At 39.0% G+C, this 25,380-nt stretch overlaps 1 protein-coding gene across 4 annotated transcripts; it reads right to left on the reverse strand.

Moving 5' to 3' along the window:
- Positions 1-1,201: 1,201 nt before the first annotated feature.
- Positions 1,202-14,203, reverse strand: LOC122555078 (TLR adapter interacting with SLC15A4 on the lysosome-like). 4 transcript variants are annotated; one of them, XM_087992886.1, is made up of 3 exons: positions 14,151-14,192; positions 5,865-8,176; positions 1,202-4,818 (listed from the first exon to the last, which is right to left on the reverse strand). In XM_087992886.1, exons 2-3 carry the CDS (start codon positions 5,908-5,910, stop codon positions 3,914-3,916), a joined length of 951 nt encoding a protein of 316 aa, XP_087849012.1. In that variant the 5' UTR covers positions 5,911-8,176; positions 14,151-14,192; the 3' UTR covers positions 1,202-3,913. The 4 variants fall into 4 exon arrangements, with proteins under 4 accessions (XP_087849012.1, XP_043556681.1, XP_087849013.1 ...); XM_043700746.2 differs by lacking the exon at positions 5,865-8,176 and having other exon boundaries at positions 14,151-14,203; XM_087992887.1 differs by lacking the exons at positions 5,865-8,176; positions 14,151-14,192 and adding an exon at positions 12,694-13,120.
- Between the last annotated feature and the right edge of the window lie 11,177 nt (positions 14,204-25,380).

Raw genomic sequence — 25,380 nt, forward strand, 5'->3', positions numbered from 1 at the left:
ACCTTCCCCCTTCATAATGTTCTGCAGCCAATCAGACATCCCTCACCTATGCACCTGGGAGGCAACATGCCATTCAGGAGTCTTGTTTTCGACCACAGAACCACCTATCTACTCCCCTTACAATTGAATCCCCTATGACTATAGTCCTTCCAGTCTTTTTCCCGCCCTTCTGAACAGCAGAGCCAGCCATCGTGCCATGAACCTTGCTACTGCTGCCTTCCCTTGTTGAGCCATCTCCCCCAAACAGCATCCAAAACGATATACCTGTTTTGGAGGGAGATGACCACAAGGGACACCTGCACTGCCTTCTTGTTCTTTCTCTGCCTTTTGGTCACCCATTTCCTTTCTCCCTCAGCAATCCTAATTTCCTTAGAACTCAGAGTCTGTGAGTCAAACAGCACGGAAACAGAACTTTGGTCCAATTCATCCACGATGATCAGACATCCTGATTTCACTTAATCCTATTTGTCAACATTTGGCCCATATCCACCTAGATGCCTTTTAACTGTTGTAATGCCCTCACCACTTCCTCTGGCAGCTCGATCCATTCACTCATCACCCCCGTGTGAAAAAGTTACCTCTCAGGACCTTTTTATATCTTTCCCTTCTCACCTTAAATCTATGCCCTCTAGTTTTGGAGCTTGGCTATTCACCCATAAACCATGCCCTTCATTATTTATAAATTTCTGTAAGGTCACCCCTATCTCTCCTTGACATAGGGGCTTTGGACATTTAGATTCAGAATAAGACAGATCCTGCTACAAAAAAAGGGTGTGAATTGGATTCCAGCAATGATCATGTGCTCTGCAGTAAGGCTTCCTGAGCAGATAAGTTGTGTAATTCTAAAGAGGTCCGAATTGGAAGTTCAGGCCAGGAAATGAAACGCCAAGTAAAAAAAATGTACAATGGCATTCTAACTGAATTTCATTGGGAAAAATAGATGAGTATGAAGAGACACACTTAAAGAATGGCATGAACCTGAGCAATAGCTAAAGCTTCTTCTGCTTCCACACCATCATAGCTGTCATACATTCAAAACCAACTTAATGTTTAAAATCCAGGTGTGAAAGTTGAATTACATTATCCCCTCCTTACAAATATTAATTGAAAACTTGTTTCTCAGAACATGCAGCTAAAGAAAATATTTCAGCAGAAGTACTGAAATGGGATGTGTTTTCACAGTAACAAACAGTAAAATGAATACTGCATAATACTAAATACTTTTATTAAAATCAAAACAGAAAATAAAATTGAAATATAGGATCTTATATATAAATATGAAAAAAATCAATCTTTTAATTTTAAAGCTTGAATAGGATTAAAACATAATAAAAATATTTTAACAGTAAATCATCCAATCTGAAGTAAAGTATTATGCTAACTACATGATTTAACAAGGCTACAGTAAGTCTTAAACAGTTGTTTAACATAAAATACTTCACAATATTTAAATGAATTATTAACACAAAGCAAGTTCATCTTTTTAAAATGTGTGATTCAGTAATACTGAGAACATAATCTGACTGAAAATATATCTTGTATCATTTAGAAAATACGATTATTTCTAAAATTCTGAACCTATTTCCATTTGTACTTTGGCTTTGATTCAAGTAGCAATATCTTACTTATGGTAAAAAGCTAGAAAATCTTCAAGCAAGCTTCCTGTGCACTTGGTAGTGATTTTTATGGAACATAGCTAAAAACTAAGGTGTCAACATAACCAAACTTAATTTCTAAAACTGATACACAAAAAACAGGAAAAAGACCATTTATATCCTGTATCAAGATTCACCATGACAATTTGTTATATTTTTTGCTAATTATGATTATATTAGTCGCTTAATCAGGAATTAATCCATTCTTATTTTAAAACTTATTCATTATGCAATCATTTGGGGGAAAACTGTTAAATGAGAATTGTTTATTGTAACAGCCAATATATAGGACTCCATTTTTTAAGAACGTAAAGTTTTCATTGCTTTAAAGTTGTACAATGTCTAATAGTCATTTTTCCAGTCTGTGAATTAAGTTCAGTTTGGTGGCTGCCAACAAAGCAATGTATTTTGCCATTGCAGGACATGCACAAAATTGTTTCAGCATGGTAATGTCATGTCCAGTGTAAGTGAGTTGCCTGAGGAATCAGCAGCCATTTAAAAAGGTGGCAGCTCACAGCGTTATTCCTTGAAAAACATTGAAATAAGTGACCAGACAATTTGTTTGCAGGCATTGGTAATGGGATAAGTGTTTACCTGAACACAAGGAATATTTTCTAGCTACCAATGCCATCCTTCCCCATGAAAACTGTCTAATGCTGAATGAAACTCTTCACCAACTTGATGTCATTTTGACTCAAGGATGAGTTTAGTCCTGAATATCCACATCACACTAAGACTGTCTATTTTCCTCTTTGTAACAGCACATCATTCTTTCCCTGTCTCAATTCATTTACCAGGCAAAAGTGAGGACTGCAAATGCTGGAAACCAGAGTTAAGATCAGAGTGGTGCTGGAAAAGCACAGCAAGTCAGACAGCATCCGAGGAGCAGAAAAATTGGTGTTTCAATCCTGATGAAGGGCTTTTGCCTGAATCGTCGATTTTCCTGCTCCTCGGATGCTGCCTGACCTGCTGTGCTTTTCCAGCACCACTCTGATCTAAACTCAATTCATTTACCATTTAAATCTTCATCCAGCATTTGTTTACTATCAGATTTTCCTATTTCAATGCACTTTTAGCTCACTGTCTTTTATAAACATAAATTCAACCAGAACAGGAAGTACATGTAGCCTAACTGACACCAATGTCATTCACCCATCACCCTTGGGCTTCTTTGATCGACATTGGAGAACAGTCTGGGAAAATCTTGATCTTAAAATTCTCATTCTTGTTTTCAAGTTTTTCCATGGCCTCAGCCCCTTCTCATTCTGTAGCCTTCTCCAAGCTTACAATCCTCTGAGATCACAATATTCCTCCAATTCTGGCAACTTCTGCATTCACAATTTTAATGAGCCTGTCTCTGTGGTTGTTTCAGCTGCTGAGGCCCTCAGCTCTGGAATTATTTTTCTGTCTGTCCTTCATAAAGGTATACTTTAAAATGAACTCTTTCATCATTTTTTTTTGGTCACCTGTCCTAATAGCTGCTTTTGTGGCTTGAAGTCAAATATTGTTCCATAACACTTCTGTGAAGCAACTTGGGAAATTTGGAGATTACATAAGTGCAAATAATTTTAATGTAACATCTTCAAACAATTTCAACAGCGGGACAGAATGCAAACCATAACAAGGAAAAAGCACAACAAGTTTGCCAGACTGATTCCTGGAATGTCAGGACTGACATATGAAGACACACTGGATTGGTTCAGATTATATGCACTGGAGCTTAGAATAATGAGGGGGAGATCTCATAGAATCCTAAAAAAATTCTTCAGGACTAGGCAGTTTAAACACAGGAAGGATGTTTGCATGACTAGGCAGTCCAGAACCAGGCATCATTGTCTAAATGTTGTGTTGGCCATTTATAACTGAGAAAAAGAGAAATTTCTTCACCCAGAAAATGGCGATCCTCTGGAATTCTCTGCCACAGAAAGGGGTTGAGGCCAAAACATTAAATGTTTTTAAGAAGGAGTTAGATATAGTTCTTAGGACTAACGAGATCATAGGGTATGTGGAGAAAGCAGGAACAGGGTACTGAGTTGAGTGATCATCCATGATCATAGTGAATGGTGGAGAAGGGTCAAAGGACCAAAAGACCTACTCCTACTCCTATTTACTATGATTCTATAACTCACTGTCTCAATGCCCTCTTTATCCCCATCCTGTTCTCTGTTCAATCATGGATATGGCAAATCTACTCAAAATTAACTCATTTTTAATAAGTTATACCTAAAATGTAGATAAACTTGGATAAAACTTCTCTTTCAAGCAGATATCTGTAGATTTGGTGTACTGAGTTCATTTGATTGTATCTCACTCGCAACACGTAACAGGCAACTGATAACCATGTCCTTCACCTTTGTAGTTTCCATATTCTGTTCTCGTGATAGTATCAGGCTAATCTGATCGACATTACTCATTACAAGTTCTGATTCCATGATTTTTGTTGGGGATGCATTGCTCACCATGCTATCCATCATGTATTGCTTGTACAGTTCCAGAACTTTCTGCTCAAGATAGTCATTGAGTTCTGAATTGGTAAGTGGCTGAGAATGCTGAATGATGCTCTTGTCTCTAGCACTGCACACACGCCAGCAGGATGTGTCGCTATTGGCTGGCTTGTTTTGGAACTCTGCTGATAGTTTGGGGGACTCCATTGGCAGTGTAATTTCTGAAGAATACAAGAATGGGACCATATTTATATTATAGCTGTCCTGAGATGTCAGGCCAGATGGTTCCAAACTAATTGGAAGCACTTGATCTCCTGCAATCTGGAGGTCATTATAATTATCACAGATACTTTTACAACACGAGGGAACCAAATACATTTCCTTACTCACACTGGAGCTCCCTGGGATATCTACAACAAGGGACCTTTGCCTTCTGATTGTTGTGGCCTGTGAGGGCTGTACCAATGGTGTAGTTATTTTTTCCTTTGCACTCAGTCTGAAGGGTCTGTAAATAGACTTGCACTTTTGAAGAAGTGACAGAGCCCCATTAGGAATATCAGCCTGAGACAAATTCTGAAAATTGCTGACAGAAGTCAGCTCTTGAGCCATGTTATCCTCAGATGGGTTATGTTGCTTCTGCTCATGCTGTCTTGTATTGTTTTCATTTTCAATTTCATTCCAGTAAGGAAATCCACAGATGAAGCCTTCACTTAACATACCTGAAAGATAAAAGCACAAGTAAAATGCAAATGTACTATTGCAAGCAGAAACCTACATCTGTTCAAGGCAGTGTTCTAAAAGAATACAAAATGCCACAACTACTGGGACTTTGGCATAAAAACAAAATCATAATGGAAGTGAAAATACTGCTGGGGAACTAAGTAGCTTTCCAGATGATGAAGATAACTGCCAAGTCAACTACAATATTAGGGAGATTAGTGTCATGTTGCACTTGTCACAACCCTATAAATGAAAGCACTCTATATAATGAAGTCCTTTCTCTTGGAATGTAGTCACTGTTGTAACGTAACTAGCATAATTAGAAATTAGCACACAGCAATGTAATAATGTACAGCTAATTACTTTTATGTGTTGGTTGAAGGATAAATATTGGACTGCATTTCCTTCTTCTTCAAAACAGTGGCATGGAATCTTTTATTTATCTCATATGAAAGATGGCACCAAGATTTCCATAATACCCGACCTGAAGCTTTAGTTTAAATTTTGTTTTCAAATCTCTGGAGTTTAAAACAATACATTGTTCCTCCATTTTGCCCAAGTTCCCTGCTGAAATTGTCAGAAAAGCATTCAATAAGCTGTCCCAATGGATAAATGTGCTGCTGAGTATAACAGTTACCTCTAAGGAGAAACAAACCTCATGTTTTACGCTTGATCGGTGCCGAGTTGACTAATTTCAACTCATATTGTAGAATGATACCTGCAAGTGGTTACCTCAGCCCTGGGTCAGAGGAGAAAAGACAACCAGGATCTCTATCTTATGATTTATTCTAGAATTAGATGCAAACAAGATCTGGCTCAGTTAAGTTTCCCTTCATATTTGAATATTCCAACAACATTTAGACTGATACCTCCTGTACAGACAAAGTACTGAATGGCTGTCAATGGTTGTGGCACTATTGTCCAACACAGGGCAGTCAGTAGAAGGGGAGAAAGGAAAGAGGATATGAAACAACACTTCCTCTACACCAATTTCTTTTTGTAAATTACCATCTATATAGCCAAAGAATTGCAGAATGATACCTACAAATAACTTTTCTCAAAAAGGGTAACTGGACCTGAAATGTTATCATTGCTTTCACTCCACAACTGCTGCCAGACCCATTGAGTTTCTCCAGCAATTCCTGCTTTTGCTTCAGACTTCCAACATCCGCAGTTTATTTTTAGCTTCTGTGTTTTTAAAAGAAGAACAGAAAGTCTTGATTGCCATGTTTCATGCTTTATGAGGCTGGACGTGAACTTCCTGAACTTTATTGCCAATCAGAATATGAGGAAATGTTTATCCTCACAAAAAAACATGAGCATGATAACTTCATAATTAACATGATTGTACAATGCAAAGATCATGCATTACAGTTACTTTCTTGGCGTGAGCCTCCTTTTTTACAGGTTTTTAATTAGTCAATTCGCAATAACAAGTCTGATAATGGAAATAGTGATAAAAAGAAAAAAAAGATAAGCTTTATTCTGATGTTATAGTTTTACTTAACTATTGTTACATTCAGACTAATGAAATGGTACCTATTAGTATTAATTTATTATGAAGTTTGTACACAGATTTTTGGTATTGGCCAAACTAGCCAATGAGGTGCAGGTTAGTAGAGTTCTATATGCTCTGTCATAATCCTTTATTTCATTGAAAGTAAAGCTCACCTTTATGTTAGGTTAGGAGGAAATTATATCTTATCCCTCACTTTCCTTTTCTGATTGATTAAAAAAGGAAAAGTATTACATTTGTATAGAATCTTATCATATTTCTTAGAAATATTATAAAATAATTATGTCACAAATTAATTCACTGACTTGCATTATACAGACAAGTAACAGCTACCTTGCAAATAGTGAAATCCTACAACACCAACAAGATTAATACTCAAATATCTAAATTAATATTGCTGGTTGAGAGTGGAATATTGGCCAGGACACGTGGAGAACTTTTCTACAAATTGTGTTATGATGTTTTACATGTATTTGAACAGGTTGATGTTTTACTCAAAGTTTAAGATGGCATCTATTCAATGGCAACTCCACTAAAGCATGTTTCCTCAGTACATTATTGAGGGAAAGCCAAGGCTAACTCTTAAAATCCTAGGAGTTTGCAGCCAAATTCTCGAAGTGGAAAAGCAAATAGTACTAAAGGAGACAATATTGAATTGAATTGAATTTATTGTCACATGTACTGAGGCACAGTGAAAAGCTTTGTCTTGTGAGCAGTACAGGCAGATCACAGAGTTAAGTAGCATAGATAAGTAAATAGTAGGTAAACAGGACCAAAAACAAAAAACACAGTTATAGACGAATGCTAAGAGTTGGTGAGTCCATTCAGTATTCTAACAACAGTACAGTAGAAACTGTTACGAAACCAGCAGATGCCTGTGTTCAGGCTTCTGCACCTTCTCCTCAATGGTAGAGGTTGTAGAAAAACATTGCCACGGTGGGATGAATCTTTGATAATGCTGGCAGCCTTTCCATGACAGCGGGCCTGGTAGATGGATTCTACAGATGGGAGGTTGGCCTTTGTGATTGTCCGGGCTGAGTTCACCACTCTCTGTAACCATCTCCAATCTTGAATGGTACAGTTGCCATACCAGGTTGTGATACATCCAGACAGAATGCTCTTGATGGCACACCTATAAAAGTGGGCAAGGGTATTCGCCGTCCATGCCAAATTTCCTCAGCTGCTTGACGAAGAGGAGATGTTGTTGGGTCTTTGTAACCAGTGCGTCCACATGAAGAGTCCAAGAAAGCTTGTTATGGATGACCACTCACAGGAGCTTGACACTCTCCACTTGTTCTACCTCTGTGCTGTTAATGTGTAGGGGGGCACATGAGTAACATCCCACTGAAAGTCAATAGTGAGTTCCTTGGTTTTGCCAGCATTGAGAGCTAGGTTGTTCTCACTGCATAATTTTCCCAGGTCTTCCACCTCCGGTCTGTAGTCTGATTCATCACCATCTGAAATTCGACCGACTATGGTGGTGTCATCAGCCAACTTGTAAATTGCATTAGTCGGTATTTGGCGACGCAATCATGGGTATACAGCGAGTACAGTAGGGGGCTGAGTATGCACCCCTGGGTGTTGAGTGTCAGTGAGGATGAAATATTGTCCCCAGTCTGCACCGATTGTGGTCTGTGGGTCAGGAAACTGAGGATTCAGTTGCAGAAAGTGGGGCTTAGTCCAAGATCACTAAGTTTTGTAATCAGTCTCGAGGGGATAATAGTGTTGAAGGCCGAACTGTAGTCAATGAGTAAGATTCTTACGTAACTGTTCTTGGTGTCAAGGTGTTCTAGGGAGGAGTGAAGGGCAAGTGATATGGCATCTGACGTGGATCTGTTGGTCTGATAGGCAAATTGGAGTGGGTCAATAGTAGTGGGAAGGCTGGAGTTGATTAATGCCATGACCAGCCATGACCAGCCTTTCAAGCACTGCAGAAAGCACTATGTGTAATGGAAGCTCTGCTTTTGGCATTGATTCCTCAATCCTCTGTCAACAATGAAAGTAATTTCATTGGGGAGATCAATTAAATTAATCAAGCAAATCTTGCCTGCATAAATCCACAAGAATTATGTTGCATCAAGAAAGTCTGCCCCCGATTACTATCAACAGGAAAATGTAAAAAAGAATTTCAGTTTTTGGCACCATATTAGTCAGTTTTTCTGCTATTTCTACTTTTGCCCAAAGATCACGTTTTCCTGCTCCACGTCATTAGAAAGTCCCCTCTATTGATATTCTTTCAGAATTGTCTGATAAGTAATGTTTAATTTCTAAACTTGCCCTGCCACTGAACTTAAAATCTCTTAACCAACCATTGTTTTCTTGAAAGGTCTGTTTGCATATCTATTTTGATAGCCCAATTCTTTAAATAGCATTAAAGGAATTCTGATGCCGCATTATTAAAAATTACATAAACTTCCAATAGCTCTGTAACTAAAAACAAAATTCTTAAGTATGTTATCTCAAGAAGATGCTTCATGGTTAAATGATTGAAGAACTGAGAAAAATGTTCTCATGACCTGCAACAACAATAGTGACTCATAACTATATGGTGCCTTCAAAGTAATGAAATGTTCGAAGACACTGCACAGAAGCACTATGAAAGGGTATTACAGAGCTGGACTAATGTAGTAAGGGTCTGGCCAAAATTGAGCTATGGCAACTGAAGTCACAGCGAACCAATGGCGAATGGTGGAGCAATTAAAATTAAATATGCACAAGGGCACAGAATTGTAAGAGATGAGATATTCAAAGGATTATGGTCTGGAGAAAATTACAGGGATGAAGAGAGGCAAAGCCGTGGAGAGACTTGAGAACAAGGATAAGAATTTTAAAATTGAGACGTGGTTTAACCAGAAGCCAATGCAACCAAGGCATGAACGAGAGTTGCAGCAGCAAGTGAACTGAGACAATGGTCAAGTTGGCAATATGGAGATGAAAATAAATGATTTTAGGAATGGCATTAAAATGAAATTAGAAATGATCAAATGTGACACCATAGTTAAGAACAGACATGCTAAATTTCAGACTGACACCAGGAAGCAGGTAGGAGTCAGCACCTAGGGAAAGGAATTTGGAACAGGGTCTAAAACCAAAGGGTGCATTCTTCAATATTTAATCAAAGGATTGTTTGTCTGGTATTAAATACCAGATAAGCAGAGTGATAATTCATCTAATGTAGAATCATGAGAGGTTTTGGTGAAATAGATCAAGGTGTTATCAAAATGGTACTGTAAACTTCAGAACTTTAATAATTGTTCATAGATTGAGAGAATCAACAATAACTCTTTTAGCAAAAAAATAACTGTTAAGAGACTATTGAAAACTTTTATAAAGGAATTAAAAACAATGTGCTAATTAACCATCCCGGGGAAGAAGGAGTTGATCAAAATAAACATGCTGTTTCCTAGGAGAGAGGAACTAACATTACCTGATAATCTGTTGAATCATGACAAATGGAAAATTAAGACAGTATGCAGAAGGAACATCCTGCGGTAAAAAGGTTAATTGCGGGAAACAATTGTCTTCAAACTGACAGTCAATGCCAAATGTAACCAGGAACAGGAAAGTTATTTAGTTAATAATTTTGATGAAAGAAGCTAATGTTACATCTTAAACTTGAAAGAGAGAAAATTGTATAATAAGTCAACTCCAGGCATCTTCAGCATTAGAAATTCAAAGAACAACACTAGACAGGATTGACCCCTGGACACATTCAGAGACAGACACTGTTGGTTGGAATTAGAGCTAAATTCCACCATTAATCAGGTAATAATTAAGTTGTGACAACGTCAAAAATCATACAACACCAAGTTATTGTCCCACGGGTTTATTTGAAAAAATAGCTTTCAGAGTGCTGCTCCTTCATCAGGTGTTAGTGAGGGAGTAAGAATTTATAAGGAAAGATCAAACGGTCATACAACTCATGCAAACAAATTGAACACATATAAGATGGCTCTTAAAACTTTAATTGGTTAGAATGGAGGTACATGTTTTGATTGATTAATTTGAATTTCTTTCAAGTCACTGCCCTGAGACAACTTAAGGTGTAATCAATATAAAGGAGGTGACACCTGCAGTCAGACAGTGTATTTTAGGCGTGAGATCTTGTTTGGAGTCTGTGTCTTTTATTTCCAAAGTAGAAGTTTATGAAGTGCCACATTGATTGACTGTCTACAAATTGTGAGCTTTTTGAACAACATAGAATGTTTCTGCAAACTCAAATCTGCAAATGCAAATTCACCCCACAGATTTATATGTGCATATGTGTGTTTGCGTGCATGTGAGAGATGGCGAGAGTGTGTGTGTGGGGGGGGTGGGGGGGGGGGGCGCGGAGAGAGAGAATGTATGTCTATGTGTCTTTGAGAGAGAGTGTGTGCAAGTGTGAGGGAGTCTATGCATCTGAGTATGTGTATATGTTTGAGGGATAATGCATGTGTGTGAGTTTGAGAGAGAATGTGAGGGAATATATGCATCTGAGAGAGTGTGCGTGCATGTGTGTGTGTGTGTGTATGAGAGAAAGTGTGTGTTTGAGAGAGGGTCAATATGAGTGTGCAAATGATTTTTAACCCATGATCATGGTTGAGGCTGCCCTCATGGGTACTGAACTTGGCTATCAGCCTCTGCTCAGCGACTCTTCATTGTTGTGTATACCAAAGTCCAACCTTGGAGGATGGTCACCCGAAGATCTGAGGCCAAATGTCCTTGACCGCTGAAGTGTTCCCCGACTGGGAGGGAACATTTCTGTCTAGCAATTGTTACATAGTGTCCTTCATTTGTTGTTGTAGCGTCTGCATGGTCTCATCAACATACCATGCCTCAGAGCATCCTTGCCTGCCGCATATGAGATATACACACAAACACACTCACACACTCGCACAGATCCTCCCTCATATATGCACTTTCTCTCTGTCTCACGCACACACACTCACACACACGCTCTCTCAGATACATCTACTCCCTCACACTCATGCATTCTCTCTCAAACACACACACACATACACACACAAAGTATTTCTCAAACACACAAACACACTGTCAAATGCATAGACCTCCTCACACTTGCACACACTATCTCTCAAACACACACACACACCCTCTCTCCCCCTCACACACAAACACATACATACACTCTCACCTTTCTCACACGCATGTGCACATATAAATCTGTGGGGTGAATTTGCATTTGAGGATTTATGTTTGCAGAAACATTTTATTTTGTTCAAAAAGCTCACAATTTGTAGACAGTCAGTCAATGTGGCATTTTATAAACTTCTACTTTGGAAATAAAAGACATAGACAGACTCCAAACAAGATCTCACGCCTAAAATACTTGTCCCTCTTTTATATTGATAACACCTTAAGTTGTCTCAGGGCAGTGACGTGAAAGAAATTCATATTAATCAATCAAAACCTGCACCTCCATTCTAATTGATTAAAGATTTAAGAGTCATTTTATGTGTGTTCATTTTGTTCGCATAGTTGTATGACTGTTTGATTTTTCCTTATAAATTCTGTGTCTACAATCTTCCTCTCTCACTAGCACCTGATGAAAGAGCAGCGCTCCGAAAGCTAGTGTTTTCAAATAAACCGTTGGCTATAACCTGGTGTCATGTAATTTTTGACCTTGTTTAACCTAGTCCAACACCAGCACCTCCACACCTTGTGTTGTGATGGTTAACTTGCTTACTTGAGGCGTTTTATTGTTGTTGCTACATGCGATAAAGTTTAAATTATTGTTCCACTATTTTATTGTCTTTGAGATTTCTTAATAAGCAAGCAAATTAACAGTAGTTTTTGGTAATATACATGCATTAAAATTCATGTGATAACTAAACCTGCACAATGCCTCCTGTTTGTATAGCTCCCCCATAGCTTGCTCATAATGGTATGTTGTAACTTTGATCATACTCCTAACCAATACCGTCATAACCTACAAAAACAGAAATTGGTGGAAAAACTCACTAGGCCTGGCAGCATCTGTGGAAAGAAAACAGAGTTAACATTTCAGGTCCAGTGGCCCATCTTCAAAAATTCATAACTAGTTTATTTCCTAATGCATTGTGGATGTGCCTACACCAAATGGATGCGTCAGTTCAAAAGGCAGCTCAGCACCACCTTTTCAAGGACAACTAGGGATGGGCAATAAATGCTAATCCAGCCAGCAAAGCCCACATCCCATGACTTTTAAAATAAAATAATTCCATGAAAGTTATTTGCTTCTATCTGGGTAGCAAAGTCAATTTGAAATTAAGATAATTTCAGTACCGTCAGCACATTTTTAGGGATCCGAGGATTGAAGGAAACTGATCCATGGATTTCATCAATTTATTCAAAGATTAAACCTGCAAAGGCAACTTACCACAGTGAAGACTGGCAGTGGCCCTCAGGTAAATCTAAACAATGAAGCAGGCTGTGGATGGATTTGATAACACTTTCCATTGAGTTGGCAAACACTTTAGTACTCCTGCCTCCACAGTGTTTTACTTAAATTAAAGCACCTTTTCAAATTTATCTGAGTGTTCTGTCCGAATCTGAAGTAGGAGAGCTTCCCATGACTATCTTGATCACTGTTATCTAATTACTCAACAGCATCCTTCAACACATTTTAGGATGGCAAATAAAGGGCTCCATGATATAATAGTAAGACAACCTCCTGCACATAAGAACAAATGTGTCACAAAACATTTTCCACACTTCATTTTTAGCAATTGTTCAACCAGCAGCTAAATGCTGACCACAAAATGAGATATAAAAGAATATTTGAAAAATTATGATCCATAAGATATAAATAAGATAAACCCTAATATTTATAACAATAGTTTTAAAAATTATTTAGAAAAGTTAAATTTGCAATATGTGATAGTGGCAAAACTCATTTAAAAAATTGTGTTGAAATGTATAGTGCAATTTATTTAAAGGCTAGTTTTACACAAATGTCATACATATACTCTGCATCCTATTAATTGGACTGAAATCCATAGCTATTAACAAATTTATTCAGATGATGACATTTCTCCCTATTCATGAATTGGAAGGCTGAAGCACCTCAGCTCGATCCTAACATAAAATGCATATACTTTATGTTAACAGAGCAGTGGGGAGGGTTTGGCATCAAAATTATTACTATTTGAATGAGAATAGCACTATTACTGATGGATAAAGAAGCTGAAACAGATTCCTCCCATTAAAACCCTCCTGCTAAACATAACTATGAATACTGAAAGCCATCCTACAATAAATTTGTAACAAAGTTTGCATTTCAATTATCTCAAATATATTATGTATCTTATATATCAATGGTCGGTTGTAGCTCAGTTGGCTGGACAACAACTTTCTAATTCAGTGATGCCAACAGCGTGGGTTTCATTCTTGCACTGGCTGAGGTTATCATGATGGACTCTCCTTCTCAAACTCTCCCCTGGCCTGAAGTGATTAAATCACCATTAGTTGTCTTACTCTAATGAGAGAGCAGCCTTATTGACCTTTACTTTCATAATTTAACAGGGTGCAGCTTCTGCCATAGATTTAGAGGACAGATAACTCATAATGTTTAGTTCAATACTCACTTAAAGTGCAGTTACTAATGATTATTTTACTAAATATTCATCATGCATTATATAACAAATGTTAAGAATTAATATCATGATGCACTTGACCATCCTTCACTGCATATTTAATACTTGTCACAGTCCCATGCTTACATTAAAATATTTCATCTTGTTTAATATCTCTGAACATTTCAGTTGTTAACTGCAAAGTCATTTCAAATTTTGCTAAGTGATTTAATATTTTATGAAGCTCAAATAAAATGCTTACCTTCCGTAGCAGTAAAAACATTTAATTCACCATACACCATACAACAGAGAGGAACTGCTCACTTAGAGGAAGTTGAAAGTCTATTTATCTTTACAGATCACATCAAAGAGGAAGTAACCAGTAACGTCAACTGATGTACATTTTTGTTATGCAACAGCATAAGGAGAAAATAATGAATTAGACATAGATTTCAATGTTTGTGTAATGGTAATAATGCATGAAGCAATCCAGATGTTAATCTGATATATTTGACTGACAAGCAAAAAAATGAACTATTTCATATTATGAGGCAATTTACCCAGATGCATTAGGCACTAAAAAGAGTCTGAGGTAGCTGAGGAAGGGTTTCAGGCTACAACTCTGATTTAATCCCTGTTAGTGCCAGATATTATCTTGATAAAGGATTTGAAGCATGCATGAGAAACGTACTTTCTTCTAAAAAGAGCAGGTATTGTATTACTCTACCTGATGGTTGGGACAAAGAGAAAACAAGAGATATTGTACTTAATAGCACATTCTCAGAAGTGTCTGAGAACAAATATACCAGGTCAGCGAGCAAATTTACAAGCTGACAGACAGCATTTCTGTAGCTGTCGCTATGATCCCATCTGGTGTGTGGACTCTTAGTGTCAGAGTGAGGATATCATGGAAAGGATGATATCCTGCAGGAGGACTGCAGTGAGCCAGACATTGTATTCTATGTTGGTATCAATAACGTAGACAGTCTTTTTGCATAATCTTTCTAGCCCCTGAAGACATGGGCAGTAATGAGTCAGTTGGGAAAATATGACGTGATTAGAAAAATAATTTTTCGGAGAAAGAAAAGTCCAATCTTAGCCTTTTCAACAAAATGGGAATCATGCGAGTGAGTGGCGAGAGGTCTATTTGCATGAATTTTCCTTTCATTATTACCTAATAAATCCTCATTTATATGTGGTTTACCACTTTACCAGTCAATGGAGAGAAAACTAGATGGTGAAAGTCAAAGCGAATACCTGGAGGCTCCTGCTTGCCACTTGCTCCTCTGGGGTTCCACCTTTAACAACAGTCTTCAATATTTCAGAGCACACTTTATAGCAGTATCTGTCCGCATCTTTCATCCTTGGAGCTCTGATTTGTACAAGAACCAGCTCACCACCTCATCATGGCACATCTCTGACTCATTAGAATACAGCAGAAAATGTGTTGCTGGAAAAGCGCAGCAGGTCAGGCAGCATCCAGGGAACAGGAGAATCGACGTTTCGGGCATAAGTCCTTCTTCAGGGCATAAGCCATTTTCCTGAAGAAGGGCTTATGCCCGAAACGTCGATTCTCCTGTTCCCTGGATGCTGCCTGACCTGCTGCGCTTTTCCAGCAACACATTTTCAGCTCTGATCTCCAGTATCTGCAGACCTCACTTTCTCCTCATTAGAATACAGTTCATCATGTTAATACTGCACTTTCAAGTGAATGAATTAATGAGCTTTATTGTCACATATACTCAAAGTGTACAGTGAAAAGTTTAGACATCGCCACTTACAGCACCATCTTAGGTACAAAGGCATCCAGGTACAGCTTCTTCATTTACAAGATCTTAGAAAATAGAGAAATGAAATAACCAGCTTTGCATAAATAAAAGTCCAGAACAGTGGTCTTCCAACACTCAATAAACTGGCACCTAGCCTCTATTCCATCCTGGCTCCAGACTGCACCGGGCTTCACCTTGAGGACCATGAGACTGGGACATCGCTCCAGACTGCTATGCCTCACTGACATCTTTCATTGTAATGCTGCTGCTGCCATGCTACTTTGCATGCACCCATCTCATCTGTTGGAATGGGGTGCATTTCAGGACTCTAATCTTATTCTTTTAGCAGAAACTCACTTTGTAACTACTTGGATGCAGAGCACATTTCTGTCCTGCCTTGCTTCTTTGCGTGCCAATACTGAACTTATAGCTTTATAGTACTTCTGTCCTGCCATGACAGTAGTACTGCTGCTGGTGAGTGTGAGATAGTTAGTGCTGTAGCACTGTAGAAGTATGGTGTGCATATAATGAGGTGTGCAGAACAGAATTGCTTGAGAATGTCTTGGTAAAGGTCATGGAGAGTAATCTCCATAAAACTCACCAAAATTAATACCTATCTACCTACTCATCTTGTTAATATCCTCCCCAACTGCACTAAAGGTCTAACCAATCCTGCTGAGGTGCAAGTTTTCCATTTTTAATAGTTACCATTCCCAATGGTTCCATTTGAACTGATCCCAATTTCCCAAAAATCTGAAGTTCTCCTACTTGCACCACGCCTCAAGCCATACTTTTGACTCTCTCGGTTTCCTGTTTCCACTGTCATGATCCTAACTGACCTTACAAGAAGATAAATCATATCCCAGATTGAAATCTAGTTAGATAGATCGCAGATTGTTTTGCTTTGGTTTTAATGAGGCGGTCTCTCAATGAAATATAAGCACACAATGTTACAGATTTGGCTTTAATAATAAAAAAGAAGTTTGTTATGCATAAGATATTTATATATAACATAATTTGAAATTGCAAAACACATGGTGAAACAAAATTCCATCTATTAGAAATCCCTTCAGTATGGAAAGAGGTCATTTGGCTCATTGAGTCTGTATTAAGCCTCCAAAGAGCATCCCACTCAGACCCAGGCCCCGACCCTACCCCTGTAACCCTGCATTTTGCTATTACTAATCCGCCTACCGTGCACATCCTGGACATTATGGACAACTTAGCATGGCCAATTTACCTACCTTGAACATCTTTGGACTGTGGAAGCACCCAGTGGAAACCCACGCAGACATGGGGAGAAATTGATGGTGAGTAGTCTTTTTGATTTGCTGCAGTCCTTGTGGAGTGAACACACGCACTGAGGGAGTATTGGCTCCAACTGAAGCATGGCACTGGATTTGGAATCCATAAGCACAGGCTAGTAGAAAGAAAATTTTCTTTCAAATCCCACCATAGCAGCTAGTGAAGGAATTTAAATTTAAAAAGCTGGAATTGAAAGCACACCTCAGGAATGGAAACCATGAAACATATCAATTGTAAAAACACTTCTCATTAGGGAGTAGCTCAGTGGCACAGTGGTTAGCACTGCTGCCTCACAGCGCCAGAGCCCAGGTTCGATTCCTGCCTCGGGCAACTGTCTGTGTGGAGTTTGCACATTCTCCCCGTGTCTGCTTGGGTTTCCTCCGGGTGCTCTGGTTCCCTCCCACAGTCCAAAGATGTGCTGGTTAGGTGAATTGGCCACGCTAAATTGCCCATAGTGTTAGGTGAAGGGGTAAATGCAGGGGAATGGGTCTGGGTGGGTTGCTCTTCGGAGGGTTGGTGTGGACTTGTTGGGCCGAAGGGCCTGTTTCCACACTGTAAGTAATCTAAGTAACATCTTTTAGAGAAAGAAATCTCATTTGGCTTACATAAGACTCCGGTTCCACAGCAGAGTGGTTGACTCTAAACTATCCTCTGAAATGGTCTAACAAGCCATTCAGTTCCAGGGTAAATAGCAATGAACAACAAATGCCTGCTTTACTAATGATATCTTCATCCCATGAAAGGATTTTGGTTTTTAGAAACTACAATCTAGTGAATTTAACTTCAGTAGTGCTTTAGATGCAATCATCAGTGAATTAAAGAAATCAACAAGTACTTGAAGAAGTTGATGTTTATTTAGAAGAACCAGGACAAGTTTCTAAAGGATTGGTTGTGCTTGACGGCTTTGATGAAGTAACAAAGAAAATTAATGAAGGGAACACAGTTGATAAAATCTGTACAGATTTTAAGAACATGTTTGACAAAGTACCAGATTAAAGCCAGGTTAACTAAATTGAGACTCATGCAATAGAAGGATAAGGGCCAGTTTGGAATTTTAAAAATATGGGTTTAAGGACAGAGAAATCAGTAAGATGCGGTGAAAGATTTTTTTTAGATGGAAGGAGGTAAACATGGGGATTTCCAAGACTGATTTTTTAAAAATATGTAATAACCTGAAATTTTGCATATGAGGATTTCATAGTTTTCAGAAATAGGAAATTTGAGGGAATTAAAATGCCACAGCTACAAAGGTAGCATGGAAGAATGGGCCTGATTGGATTGCTGTACAGAGAAGTAAATAGAGTCAGTGAGTTAAATAGTCTCCTCCTGTGCCAAAAGAAAAAGCCTGCTTTATCATGGACATCTTTCAGGATGCAGCTTTTTGTTTTCATAAGGAATTGGTGTTTGAGCTGAGTTCAGGCCAATAACAACAGATGGCGTAGGTGGGAAGGACAGGAGAGATCTCAAGACTCTATAGAGCATTGATCCTACATTCCCATGATCATACTTGATTCTACCAAGAAGGTCATTATTGAGATCTGTGACCTTATGGACTCCTGATAGCACCATTTAATTCTATAATGCTAAAACCTCCAACTCCAGTTCAGAAGTGGAAATGCTCGCTTATGTTTGAACAATATTCAGCATCATTCACAGCTCCATAGATACTGAAACAGTCCATGGGAGTAGGATCTGGACAACATTTCAGTAAGGTGTTCAACAAGCTTCTCCATGGGAGACTGGTTAGCAAGGTTAAATCTCATGCAATACAGGGAGAACTAGCCATTTGGATACAGGACTGGATGAAAGGTAGAAGACAGAGGGTGGTAGTGGAGGGTTGTTTTCAGACTGGAGGCCTGTGACCAGTGAAGTGCCACAAGGTTTGGTGCTGGCTCCACTACCTTTCATCATTTATATAAATGATTTGGATGTGAGCATAAGAGGTACAGTTAATAAGTTTGCAGATGTTATGGTTCTGTTCGCAGAGCTGGGAATTTGTGTTGCAGACGTTTCATCCCCTGTCTAGGTGACATCCTCAGTGCTTGGGAGCCTCCTGTGAAGCACTTCTGTGATGTTTCCTCCAACATTTATAATGATTTGTATCTGCCGCTTCCGGTTGTCAGTTCCAGCTGTCCGCTGCAGTGGCCGGTATATTAGGTCCAGGTCGATGTGCTTATTGATTGAATCTGTGGATGAGTGCCATGCCCCTAGGAATTCCCTGGCTGGTCTCTGTTTGGCTTGTCCTATAATAGTAGTGTTGTCCCAGTCGAACTCATGTTGCTTGTCATCTGAGTGTGTGGCTACTAAGGATAGCTGGTTGTGTCGTTTCGTGGCTAGTTGGTGTTCATGGATGCAGACTCATAACAGAACACAAACCAACAGCCACTCTCAGACAACAACTCACCAGGACGAAGGACCCGATACCCAGCATGAGCAAAACCAATGTAGTGTACAAATCCCATGCAAGGACTGCACAAAACACTACATAGGACAAACAGGAAGAAAGCTAATGATCCACATCCATGAACACCAACTAGCCACGAAACGACACGACCAGCTATCCTTAGTAGCCACACACTCAGATGACAAGCAACATGAGTTCGACTGGGACAACACTACTATTATAGGACAAGCCAAACAGAGAACAGCCAGGGAATTCCTAGAGGCATGGCACTCATCCACAGATTCAATCAATAAGCACATCGACCTGGACCCAATATACCAACCACTGCAGCGGACAGCTGGAACTGGCAACCGGAAGCGGCAGATACAAATCACTATAAATGCTGGAGGAAACATCACAGAAGTGCTTCACAGGAGGCTCCCAAATACTGAGGATGTCACCTAGACAGGGGACGAAACGTCTGCAGCTCGGTGAACAGAACCACAACAACGAGCACCCGAGCTACAAATCTTCTCCCAAACTTTGAAGTTTGCAGATGACACCAAAATTGGAGGTGTAGTGGACAACGAAGAAGGTTACCTCAGATTACAATGGAATCTTGATCAGATGGGCCAATGGGCTGAGAAGTGCCAGATGGAGTTTAATTTAGATAAATGTGAGGTGCTGTATTTTGGGTAAGCAAATCTTAGCTCCTTAAAAGTGGAGTCGCAGGTAGATAGGATAGTGAAGAAGGCGTTTGGTATGCTTTCCTTTATTGGTCAGAATATTGAGTACAGGAGTTGGGAGGTCCATGTTGCGGCAGTACAGGACATTGGTTAGGCCACTTTTTAAATATTGCATGCGCTTCCGGTCTTCTTCCTATTGGAAGGATATTGTGAAACTTGAAAGGGTTCAGAAAAGATTTACAAGGATGTTGCCAGGGTTGGAGGAATTGAGCTATAGGGAGAGGTTGAACGTGCAGTGTTGGGGGCTGAGGGGTGACCTCATAGAGGTTTATAAAATCATGAGGGGCACAGTAGGATAAACAGATAAAGTCTCTTCCCTGGGGTGGGAGAGTCCAGAACTAGAGGGCGTAGGTTTAGGGTGAGAGGGGAAAGATATAAAAGAGACCTAAGGGGCAACCTTTTCACATAGAGGGTGGTACGTGTATGGAATAAGCTGCCAGAGGGACTAGCGGAGGCTAGTACGATTGCAACATTTAAAAGGCATCTGGATGGGTATGTGAATAAGAAGGGTTTGGAGGGAAATGGACCAGTTGCTGGCAAATGGGACTAGATTGGGTTGGGATATCTGGTCGGCATGGACGAGTTGGACCGAAGGGTTTGTTTCCGTGCTGTACATCTCTATGACTCAATTCAAACTTAGACTGAAAGTGGCAAAGAATATACATGCCACAGAATTACCAGTCAACAACCATCTCTAATAAACTAGATTCCAACCCACTCTCCTTGACATTCGGTAGGATTACCATCACTGAGTCCCCCACCATTGACATCCTTGGTACCATTGGTTAGAAACAGAACTTTACCAGCCATATAGATACTGTGGTTACAAGGCCAAGCAAGAGGCTAGGAATCCTAGGGCAAATAACTCATCTATAATAATTCCTCAAAGTCTATCCACTGTCTACAAATCATGAGTCAAAAATGTGAACAAATGTGCGAACACTTGCCTGAATGGGTGTAGTTTCAACCAATACTCAACAAGCTTTCTGTTGAAAAAGTAAGTCTGCCTCCCCTTAAGTCCACCTGTACAAAAATAAACATCTATGTTTCTCATACTATAATAGAAATTATATTTTAAAGGGTTTCATTTGCAATGAAATGCTTTGGGAACTCATGGGGTAATGACGGATGCAACATAAATGCAAGTCTTTCTTTCACTATTATAATTTCTGTGATGTAGCATAGCCTGAGATCAATTAAATGGCCATTATTTCCTCTAAATTAGCAGCTTATTATGAACTCACATTCCACCAAAAGGTCAGATATTTTGTTTCTTTCAGTGATTTTGAAATATTTCCATTCATTTTTGATGAACTGCACTACTGCCGATTGTTTAGCAGAATCATAACGTGAAACATTTTTAGAAATTCTTTAGTTCATGCCAAAAATCTGTGATTGGTCATATTTTGAGAACAGAAAGAGCTCAACATAATTCCCCCTGGACAAAAACAGAACCATTTCAGAACTGTTTTTTTTCCAATTTTACTTCACTAAAGATCATAGAGAGCAAGAATTAACGATAATAGAATAAGAAGTGAAAAACGAACTTTTTAAAATTTGATTTGCAAGTGGAAAATGAAATAGGATTGAGCTTCTAAAGCTACCTTAATTTAAGAAGACAAAACTGCTGTGAGGAAGTGAAAATTATAATGGACCAGATTTAGTGGTGGTAGTGATGGTGAAACTGTCAGAGTTCATCAGCACCCCACTGAAACGAATGTTAACAGAGAGAGGGAAATCATAGAGAGGTTCTGGAGAGGTTAGACTCAGAAATGAATTTAAACCAACCATTTTAGACGTGTAGATGATGCTTGAACATAGGGTAAGGTTGGTGATGTGTGTATATACTGACTGCAGCAGAATTGTGCCACAAGTCATACTGTTAATGCCCACACTAAATGCAATTATGGCCAAATCTACATGCAACCAAAGAAGATGGTCCTTAAAGAGACCACTGCACATGGTGCTGCCACTAAATAGATAAATATTTCATAAGATCTTCATCTTCTTCATTCCTTTGTGACCCTGAACTTGTTTGCACAAACATACTACTCACATCTTTCATCATCAATAGAATTAAGCTCCTTCAAATCCCTGCTATCAGTATCTTATCTTGCACCAACACACTTACACCGGTTGACCTCTGCTGGCTCCTGGTTGAGTAATGTCTCAATTTAAAAGTTTCCATCCATGTGTTCAAATCTCTCCATCGTCTTTCCCTTCCTGTCTCAGGGAAAATAAAACCCTGAGATCTTTGCACTCCTCCACTTCTAGCATGTTGAGTTTGAATCACAGACCTTTAGCTCTGACTTTAGCTGTGAAGATCCTAAGTTTTCAGAGTCACTCCCTAAACTTCTCCAGCTCTCCACCTTTATCGATTCCTTTCAAATAAGCTACCATTTTGACAAAGTTTTCAGTCATCTGTCTTAACATCCCTTACAGAGTTCCGTGTCCAATGTTCTTTGGTAATGTCCCTGTGAAGCATCTTCAGGCATTTCACAAAACCGAAGGTGTACTATAAATGCAAATTTTTGCTGCTGTCAAAATTGGGAATTAAATGAGCAGGCAAAGGAACAGCTTGATATATAAACACTTTGCCAACATGATGTCTGGGAGAATGTAACAGCCATGGGATATGATAATTGGAATATGATACGATAAATGGGAATGTGGAATTCAAAATATAAGCACATAAACTATGATCATATTGAATGGAGGAGAAGCCTTGAGAAGCTGGATTGTCTATTTTTGTTCCTATTTCATATGTTTGTATGTATTCATAGGTTGTGTACATAATTTCTGATGCCTGAGGCCCTATAACTGTTTGTCTTGAGCCAACCTGCTCTGAGCTTGAACTGCCAGGTCATCATTATGCAAACTCATTTCTCAGTGATGTCAAATAAATAACAATGCTACAGAATTGGCCACTATAAGATGGTTTCGCTGAATCCATAACGTCAACATAAGAAATAGGAGCAAGAGAAGACTATTTGACTCACTGACATTGCTCCTCCATTCAATGGCATCATGGCTGATGTGGCTGTGGTTTTAATTCCACTTTGCTTCTTGTCCCACATAACTCTTCATCCCTCATAGCTATAAAATCTCTCTAACTTAGCCTTATTAATATTCAATAACTCAGCCTTCGTTGGTCTCCGGAAAAGAGAATTCCAAAGATGAACCATCCTCCAAGAAAGATATCTAATTCTCAGTCTTAAACAGGAGACCCTTCACACTGTGCACACTGTACTTCCTGGTATTCTGGATTCCCTCACATAAAGAAGCATCTTCTCAGCATCTTTCCTGTTAAGCAAAAGCCCCTAATCCCTTTGCACAATATAATGCCAGATGTGCTATCAGCTTAATCACTGTTTCTTTCTGTGCTAATGAATACGGCAATGTGCTCTGGAAAATCAAACTTCTTTATTCACAAGCAACACAAAAAGAAATTGCTGGAAAAGCTCAGCAGGTCTGGCAGCATCAGTGGGAAGAAATCAGATTAACATTTTGGGTCCAATGACCCTTCCTCAGAGCTGGCTTAATCACACAAGTCAGGGTTGAATCTGAGAGCACAGAGTGCAGTCAGTTTACGGGAGGATAGGTTGGAATGGGTGAAGGGAAGCAGAGAAATTAAGGCGACCCATGTCACATTGACAGTTCTCAATGAACAGATCAAGTTCAGGTAAAAGGCCAGAGGGAGGAGTTCAAGTGCAATGAGAGTTTGGGAGGTAAGCTAAAGGGTCTGTGGGATGGGGAGAAGACTCTTGTCCAAAGAAATGGGCACAGAGGTGAAGGCGACAGAAGAAGAGCTCAATGTCATTTCATGCCCAAAATTCATTAAGGTGGGGTTGCAGAGGGATAAAACTGAGACCTTTGCTGAGTACAGAATATTTAGCATCAAGGAGTGGAAGGTCAGGAGGGACAGTAAATACACAACAAGTGGTAGGGTTGGGAGAGGGAATAGAGTCTCTTTATCCAGCTAGAATGTTAATAAAACTCAACTAACTACTTACGAGTTATAAAGAGATATCTGTATAAATAGCGAAGTACCAGTCAATATTGAAGATTATTCCATTTTCTTCACTTTTCATATGCCAGAACTTTATAATGTAAAGGAATATATGTATCGCCTTTTCATGATTGTCCACAAATTTGTTACTTAAATTATTTTTAAAATATGCCAAAAGGATCAAGAACAAGAGGACAAAAGTCATTGGTTAAAGAAGCAATAATGACATAAGGAATATTTTCACCTCACACTGCAAGTGGTTAACATCTGCAATGCACTGCCTGAGAGTGTGATGGAGGTAATTTCAATTGAAGCTTTCAAAATGAAATCAAACTGTTAACTGAAAATGAGAAATGAGCAGGGATACAATTAGGAAGGCAACAGAACGGCACTAAGTAAATTGATCACTAGGACAAATGGTCTCCTTCTGCGCCATAACAACCTAAGATATTAAGAATATCACCAAATTGTTTTTGAGGTCTGTCCAAGTATTGAATGGTCTCTACTAGCAGCAGGAAGGGGACTGACGTATGAAGTTACTGCTACTAGTCAAGTAGGCCCAAGCTCTGGGATACAGATTTAAATAGCAGCAGCTGCTGGAATTTGAATTCAATTAATAAATAATGAAACTGAAAGTAATCTCATTAATGATGATAGTGAGACTCTTATCAAATATTGTAAAAACCCATCTGGTCTACAAATGTCTTTTGGAAAGGAAACTTGCCATTCTTATGTACTTAGGCTTCGGTGTGACTCAAGATTAACAGAAATGTGGCTGGCTGCTAACTGCCCTTTGAAATGACCCAGTAAACCACTCAGTTCAAAAGCAATTAGAGATGAGTGACATATTTTGGCCCCATCAGCCTGGCTCACATTCCATGAAAACACTTTAAAAAAAAAGAAATAGTACTCTATTTACAATTTGAAGGAGAAACAGTGACATCCTTTAAATCCATGTAATATTTCTGCCTGATCATGGAATAAAGATAGATATTGATGAAGGGAGCAGTCCATTAAATTGTACAAGCAAGTTGTGATTAAAAACAGATACAAATGTTCATCAAGTTTACACAACAAATCTTTCTTTGAATAAATAAATGAAAGAATTGTGGATACTGAAGGTCTGAAACAAAACAGAAATTGCTGGAGAAACTTAGCAGATCTGGCTGCATCTATAGAGAGGAAGCAGAGTTAACATTTTGGGTCCAGTGGCCCTTCTTCAGAACTGAATCCTTTCCTTCATGTGAATTTATCATCCACTTTATAACAGACAATAAAAT

This window comes from Chiloscyllium plagiosum, unplaced genomic scaffold, assembly GCF_037043375.1.
Source record: "Chiloscyllium plagiosum isolate Xiang-an unplaced genomic scaffold, Cpla_swu_hap1 HiC_scaffold_12, whole genome shotgun sequence".
Lineage (NCBI taxonomy): Eukaryota > Metazoa > Chordata > Chondrichthyes > Orectolobiformes > Hemiscylliidae > Chiloscyllium > Chiloscyllium plagiosum.